Consider the following 20,983-nt stretch of genomic DNA (forward strand, 5'->3'; position numbering starts at 1 on the left):
TGTGTGTCTGTCTTTTTCAAACGGACAACGCCCCATGTGTGTGTGTACGTACAAGTGTTTGTGTGTCAGTCCATTTGTGTGCGTATCAGTCGCTGTGTGTGTTAGTCCACATGTGTGTGTAAGTCCATACGTGTGTATTTCACTCGATGTGTGTGTATCTAAGTGAATGTGTGTGTGAGTCGATGTGTGTGCATGGCTCCATCTGAGTGTAAGTGAATGTGCATTTGTGTGTCTATGTGTGTCAGTCGATGTGTGTGTGTTAATCCATGTGTGTGTGTGTATCTCAAGTAGATGTCTGTGTGTCACAGTCCATATGTCTATGTGTGTGTAGGGCAATGTGTGTGTCATTCTATGTATGTGTGTGTAAGTCCATTTGTCTGTGTCTTAGTCGATATGTGTGTGTGTAAGTACATGTGTGTTTACGTCAATGTGTGTGTGAGTCCACGTTTGTCTGTGTGTGAGTCGATGTGTGTGAGACGCTGTATGTCTGTACATCGATATATGTGTGTGTAGCTCCATGTGTGTATCTAAAGTGCATATCTATGCATGTGTGAGTCCATGTGTGTGTGTAAGTCCATGTGTTTGTGTGTGTGAGTCGATATGTCTGTGTGTGTCAGTCCATGGGCGTCTGTGTTAGTCGCTTTGTGTGCATGGCTCCATGTCAGTCAGTGTAAGTCCATTTCTTTGCGTGTTTGTAGGTCCATGTGTGCGTGTCAGTGAATGTATGTGCTTTATTGACCTGCTCAAGGCCTATGATACCATCAGTAGGCCTGGCCTCTGAGTTGTTCTTCATGCTTTCGGAGTCCCTCAAACTTTGCTCAGGATCCTTAAAGACCTTCATGATGGTGAGCGGCCCCGCGTCAAACTACGTGGCCGTCAGTCATTCCCTCTACAACTTGGGGTGTGACAGGGATGTCCTCTGGCTCCCATATTATTTAACATCTATTTTGACCACGTAGTTAGTGAGGCCTTCAATGGCTGTACCGGATGAATTTCCTTCTGGTACAGATACAATGGGAGACTGATCGATGCCCGGGTGCGGTCAAGGGATGGTTCCCTATTGCTCAACCATGTTATGTACAGTGAGGGAAAAAAGTATTTGATCCCCTGCTGATTTTGTACGTTTGCTCACTGACAAAGAAATGATCAGTCTATAATTTTAATGGTAGATTTATTTGAACAGTGAGAGACAGAATAATAACAACAAAATCCAGAAAAACGCATGTCAAAAATGTTATAAATTGATTTGCATTTTAATGAGTATTTGACCCCCTCTCAATCATAAAGATTTCTGGCTCCCAGGTGTCTTTTATACAGGTAACGAACTGAGATTAGGAGCACACTCTTAAAGGGAGTGTGTGTGATAGTGTGTGCGTTGCTAGGGGCAACTACAGGTCAGCTGTCTCGCGCATGGCAGATGCGTGATTTGGCGCGCGCTCAGCGTAGTAATTTTCTAATTAATAGTACTAAATTGTTATATCATGTGACCTCCTTTGCCTTTTGGCATCCTCTGGTCACACACTGTTTGAGACGAGGCTTGAAAGAAAGCTGTCTCTGGTGTGGACCAATCAGTTTCAAAGACATTGCATCTTCTCTCAGAGCATGATGTGGTTAATGCAGACATTCCTTGCAAAAGGTTTCAGTTTGGTGTTTTAACATCTTAACACCTATTTTGTTGCCAGAAAAAAGGGGAAACCCTATTCTTATTAAAAATATTTTTTTAACTACTTTAAAGTTGATGGACGCAAAATACGAATAGCACTGGCTCACCACGGGGCTTATTGCGTGGTACCCACGTACTTTTTTTTACGTCAACCCCACGGTTCGTGAGTCAAATCCGTCGCAAGTTTTGTCCACAGACAGACAGACAAACAAAAAATTACTTGTATAGGTAAGATGTTAATGAGCCATGTGAAATGTATGTGTATTTAAGAGTTTATCTTTGTGGGGATCTGTGGAGCAGTTATTTTACTGCATTATAAACTCAACAATTAGTTGGATTATCGTGGACAGCAAACATGATTGATAAGTGAAAGCTGAACTTATTGTGGGCCTCTGCTATTTTGATTGATCTTAAATTAATTACATGGTGAAGTGAGGAAGCATTAATATTTAACAGATGAAGGTGGCCAGACATGGTTCTGGACACACCACCACCTTTTTACCACGCCAGTGTGTGACAGTGTGAAGTTTGTATTTGCAGTAAAGTATATTAACTATTGAACATGGAGGTTAAATAAAAACAGCTTATTTTAGTTTTCCTCTGGAACTTTTTGTAAGAATGGAAACAGGAAATGAACACAGCATATATGCTGCTGAAGTTAGATCTGTTCATCCAAGCATTCAAGCAAATTTGAGCCTGGCTTCACACCTCTAAGGTGTGATTGAACATTAATTTATGCATTTCTGCATAATACAAATAGTATTCTTGATTTGAAGCTTTCGTGACTGCATGAATCCATACTCTTTGGTTCTTTCGGTAAAGTCACAGACACAACTTTAACCGAGAAGATGGGTACAAACTGAGCAATCATTGGAAGGACGTTATTAACCACTTAAAGTCTAAACTGACTGTGATGTCTCCATCCTACCTGCCCATGTCAGCTGTTATTTCCGACTTTGTGTGTCTTTCTCTCTCTCTGTGCTGCCCTGCTCCCCCCCCCCCTTCTCTTTCCCCCCCTGCAGCTGACCCCTCCAGTGCTGCTGTGGTGGCCCACTTTACTCCACTGACCTGGGTGCTACTGCGGGGTCTTTCTGCCCCCCCCCCCTCTCTCCACCCCTACTGCTGAGGTCTATATAACCTCGTGCCACGGCAGATCTCTCGCCTACTTCAGCAGTTTTTTTTCTTACTGTGGTTGTCCCACCTGATGACGATTGCTTGTGTTGTGATCGAAACGTCGTGATCTATTCTTTTTTCCACCTCCATGACTTTAGCGAAAGAACCAAAGAGTACAAATAGTATAATTTTCTACACCCTTGCTATATGTTAGCTGAATTTTGCTTTTATATATACAGTAGAACCTCGGTATACGTCGTTAATTCGTTCCAGAAGGTAGGATTTATACCGAAAATGACGTATACCAAACAAATTTTTCCCATAAGAAATAAAGGGAAAGGAAATAATCTGTTCCAGAGGAAAATACATATTTTACATGGCATATTATACATTAATCGGGTTGTATAAAATAATTTAGACACCAATTACTAAAATGCATACAGAAGCCACGTGACCGCGCTGCTGCCAGCTGCGCTGGTCACGTGGCGTGGCTCAACCCCGCAAGTCGCGCGCGCCTCGACCTGGGGCTCCACCCTCCATTGGGGCAGCCCCCCACGCCCCTCTCCCCCACATCCCCCACCCCTCTCCCCCATGCCACCCCGCCCCTCTCGCTTTGTTTCAGTCGTGAACGGGCATACGCGGGTACTGTACGCGGTGACTCATCCCGACCCATACAAGTTTTAGCAAACGCGTCGTATCCCAAGCAAGACGTCGTATCCCAAGACATTTTTCCCCCGAAAAAACACGACGTATACCAAATTCGACGTATTCCAAAGCGGTCGTATACCAAGGTTCCACTGTATTCCTTTTGTAGCCAGACAGCCAAAATTGTGTGCTTGGTGTTTTGGGTTAACATTTATTTTGGAAGTTACTAAGGCCTCCAGGCATATTTATAACCATTTGCCCTCTCATTGTGTCCCTTAACAGCCCTTGCGATGAATTGGGGAATATATATAAAAGGGAAATTTGTGAATATGTGTGTCTGTTTGACATATTTAGCTTACTTCCCAACATGCAACAAACTTGAAATTTGGCATGTGGGTAGTTTTCAGACAGTACACAATGCAAAAATTATAAAAATTTACTTCTATATTTTGGGGGGGGGGGGGGGGGGGGGGAATGACCATGAAGTGTGTGGTGTCGACCCGCATACAGGACTGGTGAGAATCGATATCTGGTGAGCGTTTGTATATGTTATGGTTTAAGTTTTGGGAAGTTTTTAAATATACTTTTCCTCCGGGCAATGCCGGGTACTTCCCGCGAGTCTTGAATTTCTGAATAAGTATAGACGTGTAATTAATGCGTGACTGTGTATATATATTCATTCCTCTGTGCCTCGATACTGACGTATATTGTGTGGATATTTTTTAATGTCTGCAGCTGACGCTTCTTCTGACTCTTCCTCTGCAGAATTGGTCTGATGGAGCAAAGGCACTCGGCGCAGCTCGGTACAAGAAGACAACAATGCGACCAGTATGCAAACAGCACGGATCGTACTGGAAATGTAACAAGGCACCAGAGAAATCACATAGGAGAGAACCCCTTCAAGTGCACTGTGTGTGAGAAGGCATTTGCAAAGTCATCAGTTCTTCAGAGACACCAGAGAACACACACAGGAGAGAAACCCTTCAGGTGCACTTTGTGCAATAAAGCATTTGCAAATTCATCAGATCTTCAAAAACACCAAAGAACACACACAGGAGAGAAACCCTTCAAGTGCAGTGTGTGTGAGAAGGCATTTGCACAGTCATCACTTCTTCAGAGCCACCAGAGAACACACACGGGAGAGAAACCCTTCAGGTGCACTCTGTGCGGGAAGCCCTTTGCAGTGTCATCACATCTTACAGAACACCAGAGAAGGCATACAGGAGAGAAACCTTTTAAGTGCACTGCCTGTGAGAAGACATTTGCATGGTCATCAGATCTTTCAAAACACCAAAGAACACACACAGGAGAAAAACCCTTCAAGTGCAGTGTGTGTGAGAAGGCATTTGCACAGTTATCAAATCTTAAAAAACACCATAGAACACACACAGGAGAGAAACCCTTCAAGTGCAGTTTGTGTGGGAAGGTATTTTCAGGTTCATCTCCTCTTAAACGACACCAGAGAACGCACACGGGAGATAAATCCTTCAGGTGCCTTTTGTGCAATAAAGTGTTTGCAAATTCATCAGATCTTCAAAAACACAAGAGAACACACACGGGAGAGAAACTCTTCAAGTGCAGTGTGTGTGAGAAGGCATTTGCAAAGTCATCAGTTCTTCAGAGACACCGGAGAACACACACAGGAGAGAAACCCTTCAGGTGCACTATGTGTGAGAAGGCATTTACAGAGTCATCACATCTTAAAAAACACCAGAGAATGCACACAGGAGAGAAACCCTTCAAGTGCAGTGTGTGTGGGAAGGCATTTTCAAGTTCATCTGATCTTAAAAGACACCAGATACTACACACAGGAGATAAACCATTCAAGTGCACTCTATGCGGGAAGGCGTTTGCACAGTCACCACAGCTTCATAGACACCAGAGGACACACAGGCATCAGAAGATCCCCAGGGAGTGTAGTCTGAAATCGACTTGTGAAAGTCAAAGTGCTGCAATGAGCCCATCCCTCCTGAAAAAAGAACCAGAAGTGAATTCCAGCTTGGACACTATAAAATGTATCAAGGTAAAATTTGAAGAGGTGACAGTGAAGAGCGAAGAAGTGAAGGTGAAATGTGAAGATGAAGATTCAACTCCAAAATCGGACCTTCACATCGATGGAGGTAACGTGAAGCAGGAGGAGAATTCTGACTGTGAGGCAGAGCGAGGCAACTCCCAGCAGTTTGTGGAAGTGGAGGTATGGGTGGACTTCTTAGACAATACAAAGTGAAATGGAGACCCTGTAGATGTGTAAGCTTGAGACAATGAAGCTCCAATAGATTCACCTTTGTCACAGGCCTTTAATCAGTAAGATCAGCCAGTATTTGCGGACCTGTGGGTTGGGGAGATCTCTAACTAGCAGCGAGAGTCAATAAGCTCCCAAGCATTCACTATGTTATAATAATATTAGCATTCATATGGTGCTTGCTTAATTGCCTCAGCAACTCCGAGTTTTGTATCATATCTCATCACAAACACTCGAAAATGTATATATGCCTTTTCCAAAAATGTATCTTATGAGTGATTTGCCTTTTTTATAATTTTGATCGGGATGGAGCGCTGGGGCACGAGAAGGGTGAGCCCCCCCGCCTCCTGCCTTGTCACACAAAAGACAGCTGGAGGATAATTACTCACAAGCCTGGTTGGGAAGTTGTAAAATGTAATAAATAAATAAAATGGCAAACCCAAGTGGGGGGGGGGGGGCTAATGAGATTCTGCAGGAAATCCCCAGTTGACTTCAAGAGAAGGCTGCCATTAAGGAAACAACCCACAATAAAACAAGACGGAAACAGCAGGGGTCACGAGAACCTCCCTTGGATAGCAAAATCCACCCATTGGCAGTTAATCAGTACAACAGTAAAGTTCAAAGCTTAGAGAATAAGAAGCACGGATCCCTGGCGATACAGACAGGGAGCAAAGGTTAATAAAACCCTCGGAATATCCTTGGTAACAACTTTGGTATACCACAAATCTTGGTTAAGCATGAACCAAGTAATAATTATGAAAGTGTTAGACCTAGGGTCATTCAGCAGAGGTACAATGTGAAATATGTCAATCTCACACGAACAAGATAATATGTATTCCACGGGATCAGAGTCTCAACAACCGCCTTTGTCTTCCAGTAGCTAACAGCACATGGTAGTAGTAAATTATGTATGCAGGGGGGCGCCTCCCCCTAATATATCAATACCATGCAAGAATTCTAAACTGCGACGTGAGTGCTGTGAACTCTGCTCAAAACGCACTTTGAGTCGCAGAGTAAAAACTGTGGAATGGTACGGTACCAAGCTATAAGATGAGAGGACGGAATACATGGCGACAGCAAGCACACCCGTACACAATAGGCCACGACTTCAAAGGCCACAGCGCGCCTTTTTGAGAGAAACTGCAAGTCTGATGTGAAAAAAATGTAATACTTCCAACCCAGGGTGGGAGTGTGGGGAACGCTGCCCAAAACGTGAACAGAAACATGGCAGTAATAAAGACATCTGGACAACAAACAGCCAAAGTGACTTCAAAAGGAAAACAGCTGTCCCTTTGTGAGATAAGAGCCCGAGGTATAAAAAATTCAGATATAAGCAAGAACAGAAATCAGTACTGCTCAAAGAATCACCCAACTGCGACTGTGTAGAAGTCCAAACCATCAAGCACATCACCTATGAATGCTCCATCCTGGCGGTATCGCTGAAATCCACACTGCGTCAACCACATCATTGGACTTGATGAGGAACCTTTGCATTCATTTATGACGATCATTAAAAATAAAACTTTTGCTTTTCACAATGCCATACGAAAAACGAAGTACTGCGAGTGGCAGGCTCCAGGGATTGCCCTCGTGACTAGAAAATTAATAGGGTGCTCTGCATCAGCAGAAGCCACGCATCACGGAGAGGTTTCTTTCTGCATCATTGACAGGCTGCCAGCCAAGGCTGCCAGCCAAGGCTGCCAGCCAAGGCTGGTGCTCTCAGTATTACAATACAAACGTGGGGAAGAGTGCCGTAGCATTACTATTCCCGGTGGCGAGGTCGCTGTGTATAGCTAACACGTACGATCATAGAGTGACAATCGTTCTGATTGTGCTCCGATCAAAGTCAACCCTTCGATGGAAAACTGGTGCAACCACTATTCTGGAGAGTGCCCCTTTAAATTGCAACCCATAGGCGATGTTTAGTTGAGGGTCGGATCAGAGACTGACACGGAACGATATAACTTGATCTGTAGCATGTCCTTTGTGCAGCACGAGTCGTACAGACAACTGGAAGAGGTCTCTTGTAGAGGTGGGGGGGGGGGGGTGAGACGACATGCGCTGTCTCTCCAAGTCGCTCCACAGTCTACAAGGATCAACAGTGTCTGGTGCCAAGGGGGTTACGCGTGGCAACTAGTGGACGAGCTGCGAGCGGTGTCTGGCGACGGGATGATCGCGCACATCGACGCAGACGGAGCCGGACCCATCATCCCTGCTCGCATGGGCACCACCGACAGCGTGACCAGCGTGCCGACTCGGCAACTACCGCAGCGGTGGAGAGAGACTGACCAAGCAGCCGAGAGCGCCGTGTTCGACACGCCAACCCAGCGCCCCTGCTGCAGACCTGTGGTGTTTTCTGTACAAGGAACACTGCACCTCGGAAGCTGCCAACTTAACAGTTAGCAAGAAGACAACACACACCCACACACAACGTGCATATTGCTACTAAGATTGTTTCAAAAAGTTATCTTGGTTTCGAAAAGGGTTGCCATCCCAAGGTGGTGCGTTAACTATTAGGTGATCATGAAAAGCATTGTTCTGTACATTGAGGTCCATTAATACAGTCGTTTAAAAGTATTTTGCAATTCATTGATGACACGATAAACATTTATAAGCATCTATGTTACGAATCTACACACAGGAATACTATTGTGTTGAGATGTTTCTTTTGATCACAGAATCTTGCCCGCAAATTCATTGATGTCCCATTAGCCAATTGATAAGCATCTGTTAGCCAAACAGGCACACGAGCATGCACACTATTGCTTCAGGACATTTCGTTAATTGCATAATCTTAATGAATTCATTGATGTCTACTTTTTTTCCATTGGGCACATATTTCTTTAGCATGTTTCGTATGAATATATATTTTGAAGGACTTTTCCTATCGCCGTGTATGGTTGCGCTACTCTGAAGAGTTAGCCGATTGTTCTGTTACTCAGTTTTAACAAAGGTAACCATTGAGGGTTAATTGTATGGCTCAAGGAGTAGGACATCTTCAGGAGTACGGTGTTGACAATTCTGATCGTAAGTGTATTTGCATATTAGAGTGTTTTTAGATATTAAAGTTGCTTAACATAGAATAATCTGAGTGGTTCCTTTCTAGGTTCATGCGTAATAACCTTAATTATAAGAGCTGTATTCTGCAGTGAGATCTGAATTCTGAGACCTGACAGAATTACACTAAAACAGAATCAGTAAAAGTTAAAACGAGAATCGTTGGATTATCACAATTGGCAATACAACCTTCGCCATTGCATACATTGATATTCCATAATTTGCATAATTTTAAGAAATTACACTTTTTATTGTATTATCACGATTGGTAATACATCCTCGACAACGAAGCTGAGTCATTTGCATAGTGGCATACATTTACATAATTCCAGATATTTGCGTTATGTTAGAAAATGTCACTTTTCATTGTATTATCACGATTGGTAATACACCCCTAGGTAATGAAGCCGAGCCTACTTTGCATAAATGTCAATACTGTATCATAAATTAGCATAATTTAATACAATTACATGTTATTTATTTACTTTTTTTCATTACACGATATTAAACAAGCACCCCAAGTGGCAGCTGCCTCTGTGTGGCATAAGGTGGCCCTGCACCAGCCCGCATGTGGGCATGAGTCTGTCAGTAGAGGGCGATGATTGTTGCATAATCTCAGTTGTGTAATTTGTGAGTAATGTTTCGAATTTGCCAAATTTTAACCACGATGCCAGCATGCAATTGCCTACTCGTTTTGAATGACAATAGTATTTTTTACAATCAACTGTTAAGCAGACGATGCATATTTGTAATTAATGTTCCTGGACGAACCAGGGATGCCTGTCGGATTTGAACCTTGAACTTCTGCAACTAAAATAGAATGCACTCAATCTGAATGCTGCAGGTGTCGGCCTCATTCGACAGATCAACTTGTAAATACGATATAATATGATGAAGTACATTTCAGTGCAGTAATTACATTTTGGCAATATGCCTATCGATAATTTAGATTTATAATTTAATTAATAATTGTCTGATTTTGTGCGTACATGTAACATTTTGTCTATCAGGGTCAAACATGGAATCCATAATATAGTTTTTTTGAGTTAGATCGCGTAAATATATAAATGTGTCGTGAAAACCCGCCACCATCCGACACGGCCAACAAGTAAGGGTTGTCACGTAAACAGAACATGCTAATTTGTCACAAGTACAGCAAACCGGAACACATGATTGTTCGGAGAAAGTGTGTGTTTTGGAAGTAACCTGTACAGATAACTCATGTGAGAGCTATCCTTGTGATACGGGTCGAGGGGTATTTTTCGTGATTCAGGAAGCATCTGCCTCTGGAACATTGTCTTTGAAATAAAGAACATTAGCATCATTCATCAGTTACAAGGCATACCACTTACAAGTTACGTATAGGGGATACATTCTCTACAACACGAATTAAAATTTTGTATTACGTGTATTTTAGATTTTGTCGAACTAGGACGAGAAATGCTCCTTGCTGATTAACATCTGGATGTTCGTTACTATCGGTTGAAGCCAGCCTGACTGCTGTTGAGACACTGTCCACCAATACCGGTCCACAGGTGGCTTGCACTGAATCAATGATGCACTCCCAGAAGGCTGTGCTATTTATAGTTTGTTTAAAATTTTTCTTTGTTTCGTGAAGAGACCGATAAATGAAAGAGACGTCGTGTCTGCTGATCCGTTTCATAGCAAGGAGGTAATTTTAAGAGCACATTTGAAATGCATCATGGATTTTTGGTGCCGATTTCTATTCGGTTTTATTGAATTTTTAATTCGGTTTAAATAAAACCTTAATAACCGCGTCCATCGATATCCCACTGCTTACCACATGTTTGCTGAAATATGTAAACGCCCCCTCTGGAGACGTCACCTCAAAGTCACGAGTGGGTGACGTTAGCGCCTCTCTATCTCTGGTTTGTGACCTCACCAAGAGCAGAACTCCCCTCGTCACGGGACGTGACGACTGTGCACTGAGTCTTGGAATTCATTTGCACGGTCATCAAATCTTGACCGACAGCAGAGAACACGCACAGAATAGGAGCCCATCAGGTACACTGTATGTGGTAATAACGTTTGCACGGTCATCAAATCTTAACAACCACCGGGGAACACATTAAAAAACTCCGTCAAGTACACTGAAGGCATTTAAGTATTTTGAAACTGAAACGCGCATAAGCAGATCTATAAGGAGCAGAGTCTACATTAGAGGTGTGAAATTCCAAGTGCCACAATAAGCACATCGCTTGTAATGCAAGAACCATTAGAAGATTCTAGCTTGTGCAAAGACTGTCAGCAAGTCTCGACGTGAAGACGGTGTCGGCGAGGCTGGATGCAAAGACAAAGCGCCAGTAAGTCTGGAGGATCTTGGTGAGGAAATTCCACAGAGTAAAAATAAAGTGAATAAAAATCAATAAAAAAAACCACTAACGTAGACTGGAGCAATGGTTATTAAGCTGGGTGAATGCACTGTCAGTCTATAATGTAGACTGTAGCCTGGCTTTTAACCTGAGTGAGCGTACTGACAGTAAAACATAAAAAACCACGACGTTTCGATCACAACACAAGTGATCGTCTTCAGGAGGAAAGAGGGGGAAGGTCACCGAAGGTTATAAGGTTTCAAAAATTGTGGTATAAGATCTCTGCCGGCGCAGTGAAGTGGGTGGGATGCTGTTCCTTGGGGTAAGAAAACAACACAAATTAAGTCATAACTTAATCTGTGCTCCCTTGACAAGAAATCAAATCACTCAAAGTGGGTGATCCCATCTATACAATGTTGCTGAGTTTATAACCATTATATCGGTTGAAATAGTGTATATATATATGGATTGCTTCATGAACGAATCTTTGTTGATAGCCAGAGTGATTTCAAAGTACCATCATCTTCGAGAAATTAATTTCGTGTGTGATACAGCCGCTTTAAAATAATGATCAGCCATGGCAGAAGTATTGGTCCTACTGTGTTTCAAATCTGCCTTATGCTCATGAACACGGTCCGAGACATGTCGCTTAGTTTCCCCAAACTAAGCTGTATCTGCTGCCGCAGATACAGCTCAGTTTGTAGATGCCGGGATATTGCATGTCAGACATCTTGTCCTTCACAGATGGGATCAGATCACGATTTTTTTACTGTATTAAATCGGACCTGGATCGTGTGTTTGTTCATGATTTTGGAAATATTTTTGGTTACCCCTGCTATGTATGGCATGATGATGGTTTTGATTGGATCCTCAGATGGCTCTTTCCTCACGGTTGGGGTGATGGTTTTGCGGATTGTGTAGTCAGAATATCCATTAGCCTTGAGAGCTTGGTGCACGTGCTTGAGTTCACTGGTTAGGGATTCATGGTCGGAGCGTAGCGGCGACGACGGAGCTGGTCTTGCGGAAGAAGAACCACGTGGTGAAAGACGAAGGGATGACGACGAGCAGCGACGGAGCCAGGACCCAGACCCCACACTCCAGCCCCGAACCTCTGGTTCAGTGCTCCTTATATATGCCTGGCGCGGCCAAGCTCCACCTCTAGACTGAATCCGCCCTTCACATTTACCCCAGATACACCCCTTCAGAATGTGGCTTTATGTAATGCAGCTAATTACCCCTTCAGGCTGGCAGGTATAATTACAGATGTAAAACATACTATTGTGTCATTCAAAACGCATGTTGGTGTCATGGCCAATATTTGAGTTATTCCAAACATCCAGAAATTACATAATGGAGATTCAACATCAATCATCGCCCCCTACTGACAGACTCATGTCCACATGCAGGCTGGTGCAGGGCCACCTGATGCCACACAGGGGGAGCTGCCACTTGGAGGTGCTCTTCGAGTGTTTGTGATGAGATATGATACAAAACTCCGAGTTGCTGAGGCGATTGAGCAAACACCATATAAATGCTAATATTAATATAAATTCGTAAATGCTTGGGAGCTTATTGGCTCTGGCTCCTGGTTAGAGATCTACCCAACCCACAGGTCCACAAATACTGGCCCCTCTTACCAGTGGCGGCTGGTGATATTTATTTTTGGGGGGGCGCATTTTTTTTATTTTATTGAGGGGGGCAAATAAATATAAAGCAGTACCAAAAACCATTTTGACTACTTGAATATAAATTTTGATGATCTTTATTTACATTTCAGACCAAAAGAAGTACCAAAAAGCATGTTTCCTACTTGAACATAAATGTTTCTCTTTTATATACATTTCAGACCAAAGTACCAAAAAGCATGTTTCCTACTTGAACATAAATGTTTCTCTTTTATATACATTTCAGACCAAAGTACCAAAAAGCATGTTTCCTACTTGAACATAAAAACGTTAGTTTCATGCTATTATCAATATGGCTGCGGCTACTTTCATGACGTTTGCATTTGTCAGAGAGATGTTTGAGGTCTCTTACCCCCGTCGTTGTCCACAAAACTTCAGTGCCGACCCTTTGAAATAAAAGACAGGGAAAACAAAAAAGAGAATTGCTAACATCACATCCAGCCAGCCACCTCCGTTTCTCATAACAAGCGCGGGTGAAGCTTCGTGTGTAGCTTCGTCCTCTGTCACTGGCCTGCTGCTGGATTTGTAAATCGGGTTGGTCCGGTCCGAGATCCTTTATCTTTTTTATTTCTTCCAGCGAAAGCCTTGTGAAAGGGTTTTTTTGTAAATAAATTACAGAATTTGGATGAACTGCTGCCATTGTTTACACAAAAAATTTGATCAGCCTAGCAAGTGTCAAAGTGGTGTCGCCTGCGCACTCGCAGTAGTGGCCCAGAGCGTAAATTTGAATGACAGGTGACGAGAACCAATCAGATTGGATAAAATAACATGTATCCAATTCTGATTGGCCAGGGACGCAACGACTTGCGCCCCGAGGAGAATCTTTAAGAAACCAATTAGAGACCAGCTTCAGGTCACATGCTGTCCGAAAATTTAAAGTCTCACATAGACATCCATTTGTCCGGCGCCCCGCATGAAACACATTGAAAAACATAGAAAATAGTTGACCGATTAAAGCCAGTTTTTATTAAATGCTGATGCTTTTTTTACTACCAGCCGGCACATCGTATGAAAAAAATATTTTATTTATGTATTTTTATATAAATTTTGTATATGTATATTTCTTGAATATTGATGGGGGCGGCGCCCCTGCGCCCTCTATTGACGAGCCGCCACTGCCTCTTACTCTGCAGGTTGAAAATAGCAATTGAGTGTTCAATTTCACATTCTTTCATTAAAGGCCTGTGACAAAGGTGAATCTATTGGGGCTTCATAGTCTTAAGCTTACACATCTACCAAGTCTCCATTTGAATTTGAATTGTCTAAGAAGTCCACCCACAGCTCTACTTCCACATAATATCCTCTTTGGTTCTTTCGGTAAAGTCACGTAGGTATAAAAATAAAATGAATCACGACGTTTCGGGCGCAACACAAGCATCCGTCATCAGGTGAGAAAGCATGGCCTGCTGCTGATGCAGCCTTTTTTAAAGGTTTGAAATGGGTGTAGCCCAAGGGTTATAAAGGAGTGGCTGGGTCTAGTGATGTTAATTAAGAAATTAGCATGTAACTGGGTACGGAAGTGGCTATGTTAATGTAAGAGATTAGCATGATGTTAAAGTGAGAAATTAGCATGTAACTGGGCACTGAAGTAGCTATGATAATGTGAGAGATTAGCATGATGTTAATGTGAGGAATTAGCATGTAACTGGGCACGGAAGTGGCTATGTTAAAGTGAGAGAATAGCATGAAATAACAGCTGACATAGGCAGGTAGGATGGAAATATCACAGTTAGTTAAGACTTTACCTGGTTAATACCATCCTTCCAATGATTGCTCAGTTTGTACCCATCATCTCGGTTGAAGTTGTATCTGTGTTTATATATCTGAATGGCTTCATGAACAAATCTCTGAAGGTAGCTGGTCGGTTTGCAGAGTATCTCAGTCTTGGAAAAATCAATTTCGTGTAAGCCCAAAGCGTTAAAACAATGATCGGCAATGGCCGATGTATTGATCCTACCGTGTTTCAGATCTGCCTTGTGTTTACGAACGCGGTCCGAGATATGTTGTTTTGTTTTCCCAATGAAACTGCTTCCACAACCACAACTCAGTTTGTAGACACCAGGGTACTGCATGGCAGGAATCACATCCTTTACAGATGTGATTAAATCACGGATTTTGTGTACTGTGTTGAAACGAACCTGGATCCTGTGTTTGTTCCACATACTACTTGGAGTTTCCTCGTTCTGTCTGCATCAGTCAGAATTTTCCTCCTGCTTCACGTTGCCTCCATCGATGTGAAGGTCTGATTTTGGAGTTGATTCTTCATCTTCACATTTTATTGTCACTTCTTCGCTCTTCACCGTCACTTCTTCACTTTCACCTTCGTCTCTTCATATTTCACCTTGATACTTTAAAAGTGTACATACTGGGATTTTCTTCTGGTTCTTGTTTCATGAGGGATGATTGCAGCACTTTGACTTTGACAAATCGATTTCAGACTCCACTCCTTGGGGATCTTTTGATGCCTGTGTGTTATCTGGTGTCTTTGAAGATGTGATCCTGAATGTGCAAACGCTTTCCTGTACAGACTGCACTTGAAAAGTGTCTCTCCTATGTGTGTTCTCTGGTGTTTCTTAAGAGCATATTAATCTGAAAATGCCTTCCCACACACACTGCACTTGAAGGGCTTTTCTCCTGTGTGTGGTCTCTTGTGGCTGACTTTATTAATCCCTAAGGGGCCGTCCATAAATTACGTCACGCGATTTTGGACGGTTTTTGACTCCCCCCACCCCATCGTCACGCGGCATCACAAAAAGTCAGACCCCCCCTCAAATATGACGTCACAAAGCTCTGCCCCCCCCCCCAAAATCAAACACGCTTCAAATCGCTTTCAATTATTGTCATTGTAGTGCGTATTTAATGTGGCGCTGAACTCTGATGTTGTAGGAAAAAACATTTATTAAAAAGTCTATTTAATAAATTTTTAAGTAAAACGTCTTGTCTATATTTATTTAAAGTTACGCATTTTGATGTGACATCACATTTCTGACCCGCCCGTCACACATCGTGACAAATGACTGACCCCCACCCCTAGGTGCGTGACGTCATTTATGGACGGCTCCGATGTGCACGTGAAGGCCACGTGAAGTGTCGACGCCCGCCGGCAGGAGGTGACAGGACAAACTCAGGTGCGATGGGTCGACTGAGATGACTGGCCGATGCACCACCTGTGCTCCCTACTGTGCCAACAGTGTACACACATACACAGTGGACACAGTTTGTACGCACACTCAGTGTATACACAGTTTGTACACACACAATAATGTTCACGTTGTTGTTGAGCTCATGCACCCAAGGGGTCAATGTTCAAGTGAGGGAGCAATGTAATAGGAATCTTAATACACTTGAACTCGAACCTCGTTCGATGACGTCTCCATTGCATTACCTCAGAGCGAAACGCGAGGGGGAGGTGTACCCCGCTAGTGACGTCATGTCATCTCGTGCTGCCGCGTGACGTCACGAGACACCAGGAAGCTGCCGATCCGCGCGCGCGCTCACTGAGATCCGTGGTGAGAAGTTCACATCGTGGTGGTTGTTGTTGTTGTGGTTGTTGTTGTTTACCCAGGTAGAGCCTCGCTCTGTCTCTCTCTCGTAGGGATATCAATTGAGGAGCAGCGAATACGGAATCGATGTCCCGGTTGGAACATTACAACGCGGGGCCTAGACATGTGGGGCCTTGCCTCCTGCCCTCGCCTGATTGTATTTGCTTTAATTCTCTGCTTAAGTTTAATTTGTCTTCACCTGCCTCACTACTTTGAAACTTTGTTTCTTTTAATTATTTATACAGTTTTATTATTCCAGGCATAGCCCACTTGAACTATTCCGCTCTTTTTCAGAAGCGACCTGCCCACAACAAAGTGGCTTATCAACGTGTGGAAATGAATACTGTATCGGTCAAATACTCTAAACACGTGGTGATGTTGACTCTTAATGTGCAGGGGGAAACCGGAGGATCCGGAAGAAATTCCACGCGACCACGGGGAAAGAGACACGCAAACTCCAATATACATCCGTAATACAGGTTTGTTTGGGTTAGATCGCGTAAAATTTCAAGGTGTCGTTGAACCCGCCACCACCCGACACAGCCAACTAGTAAGGGTTGTCACATAAACAGAATGTGGTCAGTTCGTCACTAGTACAGCACACCGGTTGTGTGTTGGAGAGCCAAGCCAAAACATTTACCATCAGAATACGGCGTTCGCCAGTAATTCCCACCAGCTTCAAAAGGCGACAGCCAAATGTTGTGGCTTGGCTCTGTGAGAATATAAATTAGGTCGCTGGGTTTATAGCGCAGCACGCTAACCATTGCACTGCCACTTTTCACTCATGCACAAACATCGGAAGTATTGTATTCAGTAATAACTAAGTTACCCGGCTTCGTACAAGTCTAAGTAATCAAACATTAAGAGTAATGTCTTGCAATGCTGGCTTTATTAGAATTTTTGAATTCTGGCAATTAAGTCTGTAAATGTGTGTATATTGTCACGGGTTCTTGGTTGTATTATACAATCACAGGGCTTGTTTGTTTAATCATGAGGACAGCTTTGAAATTTGTTGCACTTGGAGAGCTTAATGATATACATTGTTGGATGTTTTGCCATCTGGTGGGTTTAACGCGAATGAAGCTTCAATTCTGGCATACATGTCGACAGCAGTTTGGCGAGGTAGGAAATTGTAGCCATCATCACCTTTCCAGAAAATCAGTCGACATTGAAGAGCATAATTGGATCAGTGTGTTTCATTTCTGTGTAGGGTATTTGGTCCTCAGTTGCAAGGCGATGCCTTGAGTGACATGTTGTTCAGCAGTCAGAAAGACAGCGACTTAAGATGGTGTGAATGCATTTAAGCGGTACTCATGTTGACCATGTGGAGTTTAGTGGAGCATGTCTTTCCACAGCAATAGGACTTGCATCTTGGTGTTGGTGACATTTTTGCAGTGCTGGTGAGCCTGTCTAGTATTGTCAGACATGCAAGTAGATCTGTGGTAATGTAGGTAGGTCATTAGCTAGTGGCAGCAGACTGCCAATGCGATTATGTGCCTGGCCCTGCACTTTAAATGTGGACATGTAGCCAGATGTCGTGATGAGTTGGTTGGTGCCAAAATATAGAACTTATGCTTCGGAATTGGCTTGCATCGGTAGTGTTGGCAGGTATAAATACATGAATAGGCTCGGGATGGTCATTAATTGTAGGCAGCTGAACCATGGTACTGTTGCAAGCATAGCCCTGTAGGTTCTCCTTTCCATGTCATTGCATGGCAGTAGCTGCAAGAAGTAGACATGGAACCAATGTCAGGACATTATTTGGCTGTAGGTGCAGCCATGGCAGCACTGGCAGCATGCTGTCTTGTTTCTTGGTGTTCAGGAGTGGCATTATCAATAGGTGCAGACACCCTGGCAACATGCTCTTCTTAGTGTTCAGGAGATTCATTAGCTGTAGGTGCAGCACAGGCAGCATGCTGTCTAACTTTGTGTTAAGGAGTTTTATCTCTAGGTGGAGCCATTGCAGAACTTGTACCAATCGCATAAATGATTGTAATCGGCTTTGAAGAGAAGCGCACGTTTTCTGCTATGAACAGTATAGGTGGAGGTTAGAGTTAATAAGCATGAAGAGTAAATAGTGTGTGAGTGAATGCAATATAGATTCGTAGGTATATAATTAATAAAATCACGACGTTTCGATTGCAACACAAACAATCATCATGATCAGGTGGGAAAACCACAGCAAGAATTTGTTTGCTGAAATGGGAGAGAGGATTGCCATGGTAATAGGTTATACAGTGATACCTCGGTTCACGAACTTAATTCGTGAACTGACTCTGGTCGTGAACCGAATTGGTCGTGAACCGAGGCACATTTTCCCATAGGGTTCAATGTAAATCCGGTTAATCCGTTCTGACCTTTTTTTTTGGTTTTTGAAGCATAAAAATAGGAAACAAATGACAATACACATTACTGTAGTACTGTACAGTATAGTAATGTATAAAGAGAGAACACTAACCTTGCTTGAGATGACTTCTGGCATGGAGGAAGCCAGGCAGGAGGCGGGTGGGAGACAGTAAGCACTCAAACGGGTGAACTGTACAATACAGTAAGTACAGTATTGTACAGTACAGTAGTACAGTACTGTATGTGCTAAAAAAGCACACCAAAAATCAAAAAGTCACTGAAAGTGTCTTCACAGTACTCACAGTACTTCTTTATGTGTCTCTGCTTCTCTCCACGATCTTCCTACAGGAAGTCACGACCATGTGACAGCCTGGAATTAGCATAAACATGGCCGCGGCTCCTGTTCGTGAACCGAAGCGGAGTTCGTGAACCGGAGCATATTTTTATGAAATTTTCTGTTCGTGAACCGAAGCGTTCGTGAACCGAGGTATCACTGTATAGGTAAGAAAAGGGAAAGGAGCAAAGGGGAGGAGAGGGTTGGTTGGCGGTGTGGGGTAGGAGGAGGGCGAGCGCTGCATGGTATAGTAGTACCCGGCAGATATGATAGACGACAACCAATACAAAGCAGTTAGGGTTTTACCTCGTTAATAACATCCTTCCAATGATTGCTCAATTTGTATCCATCTTCTCGGTTGAAGTTATGTCTATGTTTATATATCTGGATAGCTTCATGAACAAACCTTTGATAGTAGCCCGAAGGTTTGCAGAGTACCTTGGTCTCGGAAAAAAAACAATATCATGCGAGCCCACAGTGTTATAACAATGATCAGCCATGGCTGAGGTATTGGTTCTACCATGTTTCAGATCTGCCATGTGTTCGCGAACACGGTCTGAGATATGTCGTTTCGTTTCCCCAATGTAACAGCCACCACAGGTGCAACTTAATTTGTCGACTCCAGGATATTGCATGTCAGGAATGACATCCTTCACAGATGGGATTAGATCACGGATTTTGTGTAATGTATTGAATCGGACCTGGATCTTGTGTTTGTTTAAGATTTTGGAAATCTTTTTGGTAACACCTGCTATGTATGGTAACGTGATGGTTTTGATCGGCGTCTCAGTGGGTTGTTTCTCCATGGTTGGAGAAGCAGCTTTGCGAATAATGCGGTCCGAATACCCATTCATCTTGAGGGCCTGGTGTACGTGTGCCAGTTCACTGGCTAGGTGATGTTGGTCAGAAATGCAGTGGGCCCTATGGTGTAGTGTTTTTATGAGGGATTTCTTCTGTGCCAGGTGGTGGTGGGAATCAGGTTTCAGATAGGAATCTGTGTGGGTGGATTTCCTGTAGACAGAGTGTCCCAACAAGCCATTCGGCCTCTTCTCAAACATAACATCCAGGAATGGTAGCTTACCATCCTTCTCCACTTCCATGGTGAATTTGATGGATGAGTGTATGGAATTAATGTGGTTGAGAAATTGGTTCAATGCTGGCAAGCCATGTGGCCAAATGACGAAAGTGTCTTCTACATATCTCAAGGAATGACGTAGGGTGGATGTCTGGATGGCATCTGTTTCAAATTTCTGCATGAAAACATTCGCTATCACTGGTGATAAGGGGGGACCCATGGGGGTACCTTCATTTTGTTTGTAGAAAGTACCATTCCAGGTGAAGTAAGTATTGGTAAGGCAGTGCCTAACCAGAGTAGGAACATCAGGATTCAGTCCATGTTGGACTACATCTTCAATTATTGCTAAGGTGTCAGGCACAGGAACCTTGGTGAACAGAGAGACTACATCAAAGCTGACGAGAAAATCATCTGGGGACAGTGAAATGCCCTTGATTAGAGAGACCAAGTGAGCTGAGTTACGTACTGTTGAGGTAGTCTTGCCAGTGAATGGAAGCAAGGTATCGAACAGAAAATGGGCCTGTTTGTAGGTAGGTGAGTTGATAGTGGAAACGATCCTGATGTTCCTGCTGCTGTAGTTTCTGTCTATTGACTACAGCAGAGGTGTATGGATTTTCAACAGAAATTAGATCTCTGTACTCTTAATTAATGCTTATAGTACCATAAAGAGGCTTGGGGCTTCGGGTTGTTATTTGATTAAATAATCAATGCCTCTGCTCACATTTGAGGATTTGTTTGATTTTGGGCAGCCCCGTCTAAAGTTGCGTGACCAGGAGTCTGAGCCATTTCCTGTTCAACTTGGCTTGTAACAGAAATTCACCCTGGCCCCAAGCATTACATTACATAGCATCTCAATAACTATGTAGTTTGAGGAGATCCCAATGGTCATTTCAAAACCATTGCATTCGTTAGGGTTACAATGATACACTAATCAATGCCTGGTTATAG

The 20,983-nt window shown here is 43.2% G+C and overlaps 1 protein-coding gene across 1 annotated transcript in view; it reads left to right on the plus strand.

Moving 5' to 3' along the window:
• Positions 1-233: 233 nt before the first annotated feature.
• Positions 234-20,983, plus strand: part of LOC133361586 (zinc finger protein 271-like) — a 37,006-nt gene continuing 16,256 nt past the window's right edge. The window contains exons 1-2 of the mRNA XM_061580509.1: positions 234-901; positions 4,187-5,644. Of these exons, the coding sequence (XP_061436493.1) occupies positions 753-901; positions 4,187-5,644 (1,607 nt within the window). The 5' untranslated portion in view covers positions 234-752. The remainder of the gene's footprint in view (positions 902-4,186; positions 5,645-20,983) is intronic.

The sequence above is a fragment of the Lethenteron reissneri genome, unplaced genomic scaffold (assembly GCF_015708825.2).
Source record: "Lethenteron reissneri isolate LAM-NWPU_2019-01 unplaced genomic scaffold, ASM1570882v1 scaffold_115, whole genome shotgun sequence".
Classification (NCBI taxonomy): Eukaryota; Metazoa; Chordata; class Hyperoartia; order Petromyzontiformes; family Petromyzontidae; genus Lethenteron; species Lethenteron reissneri.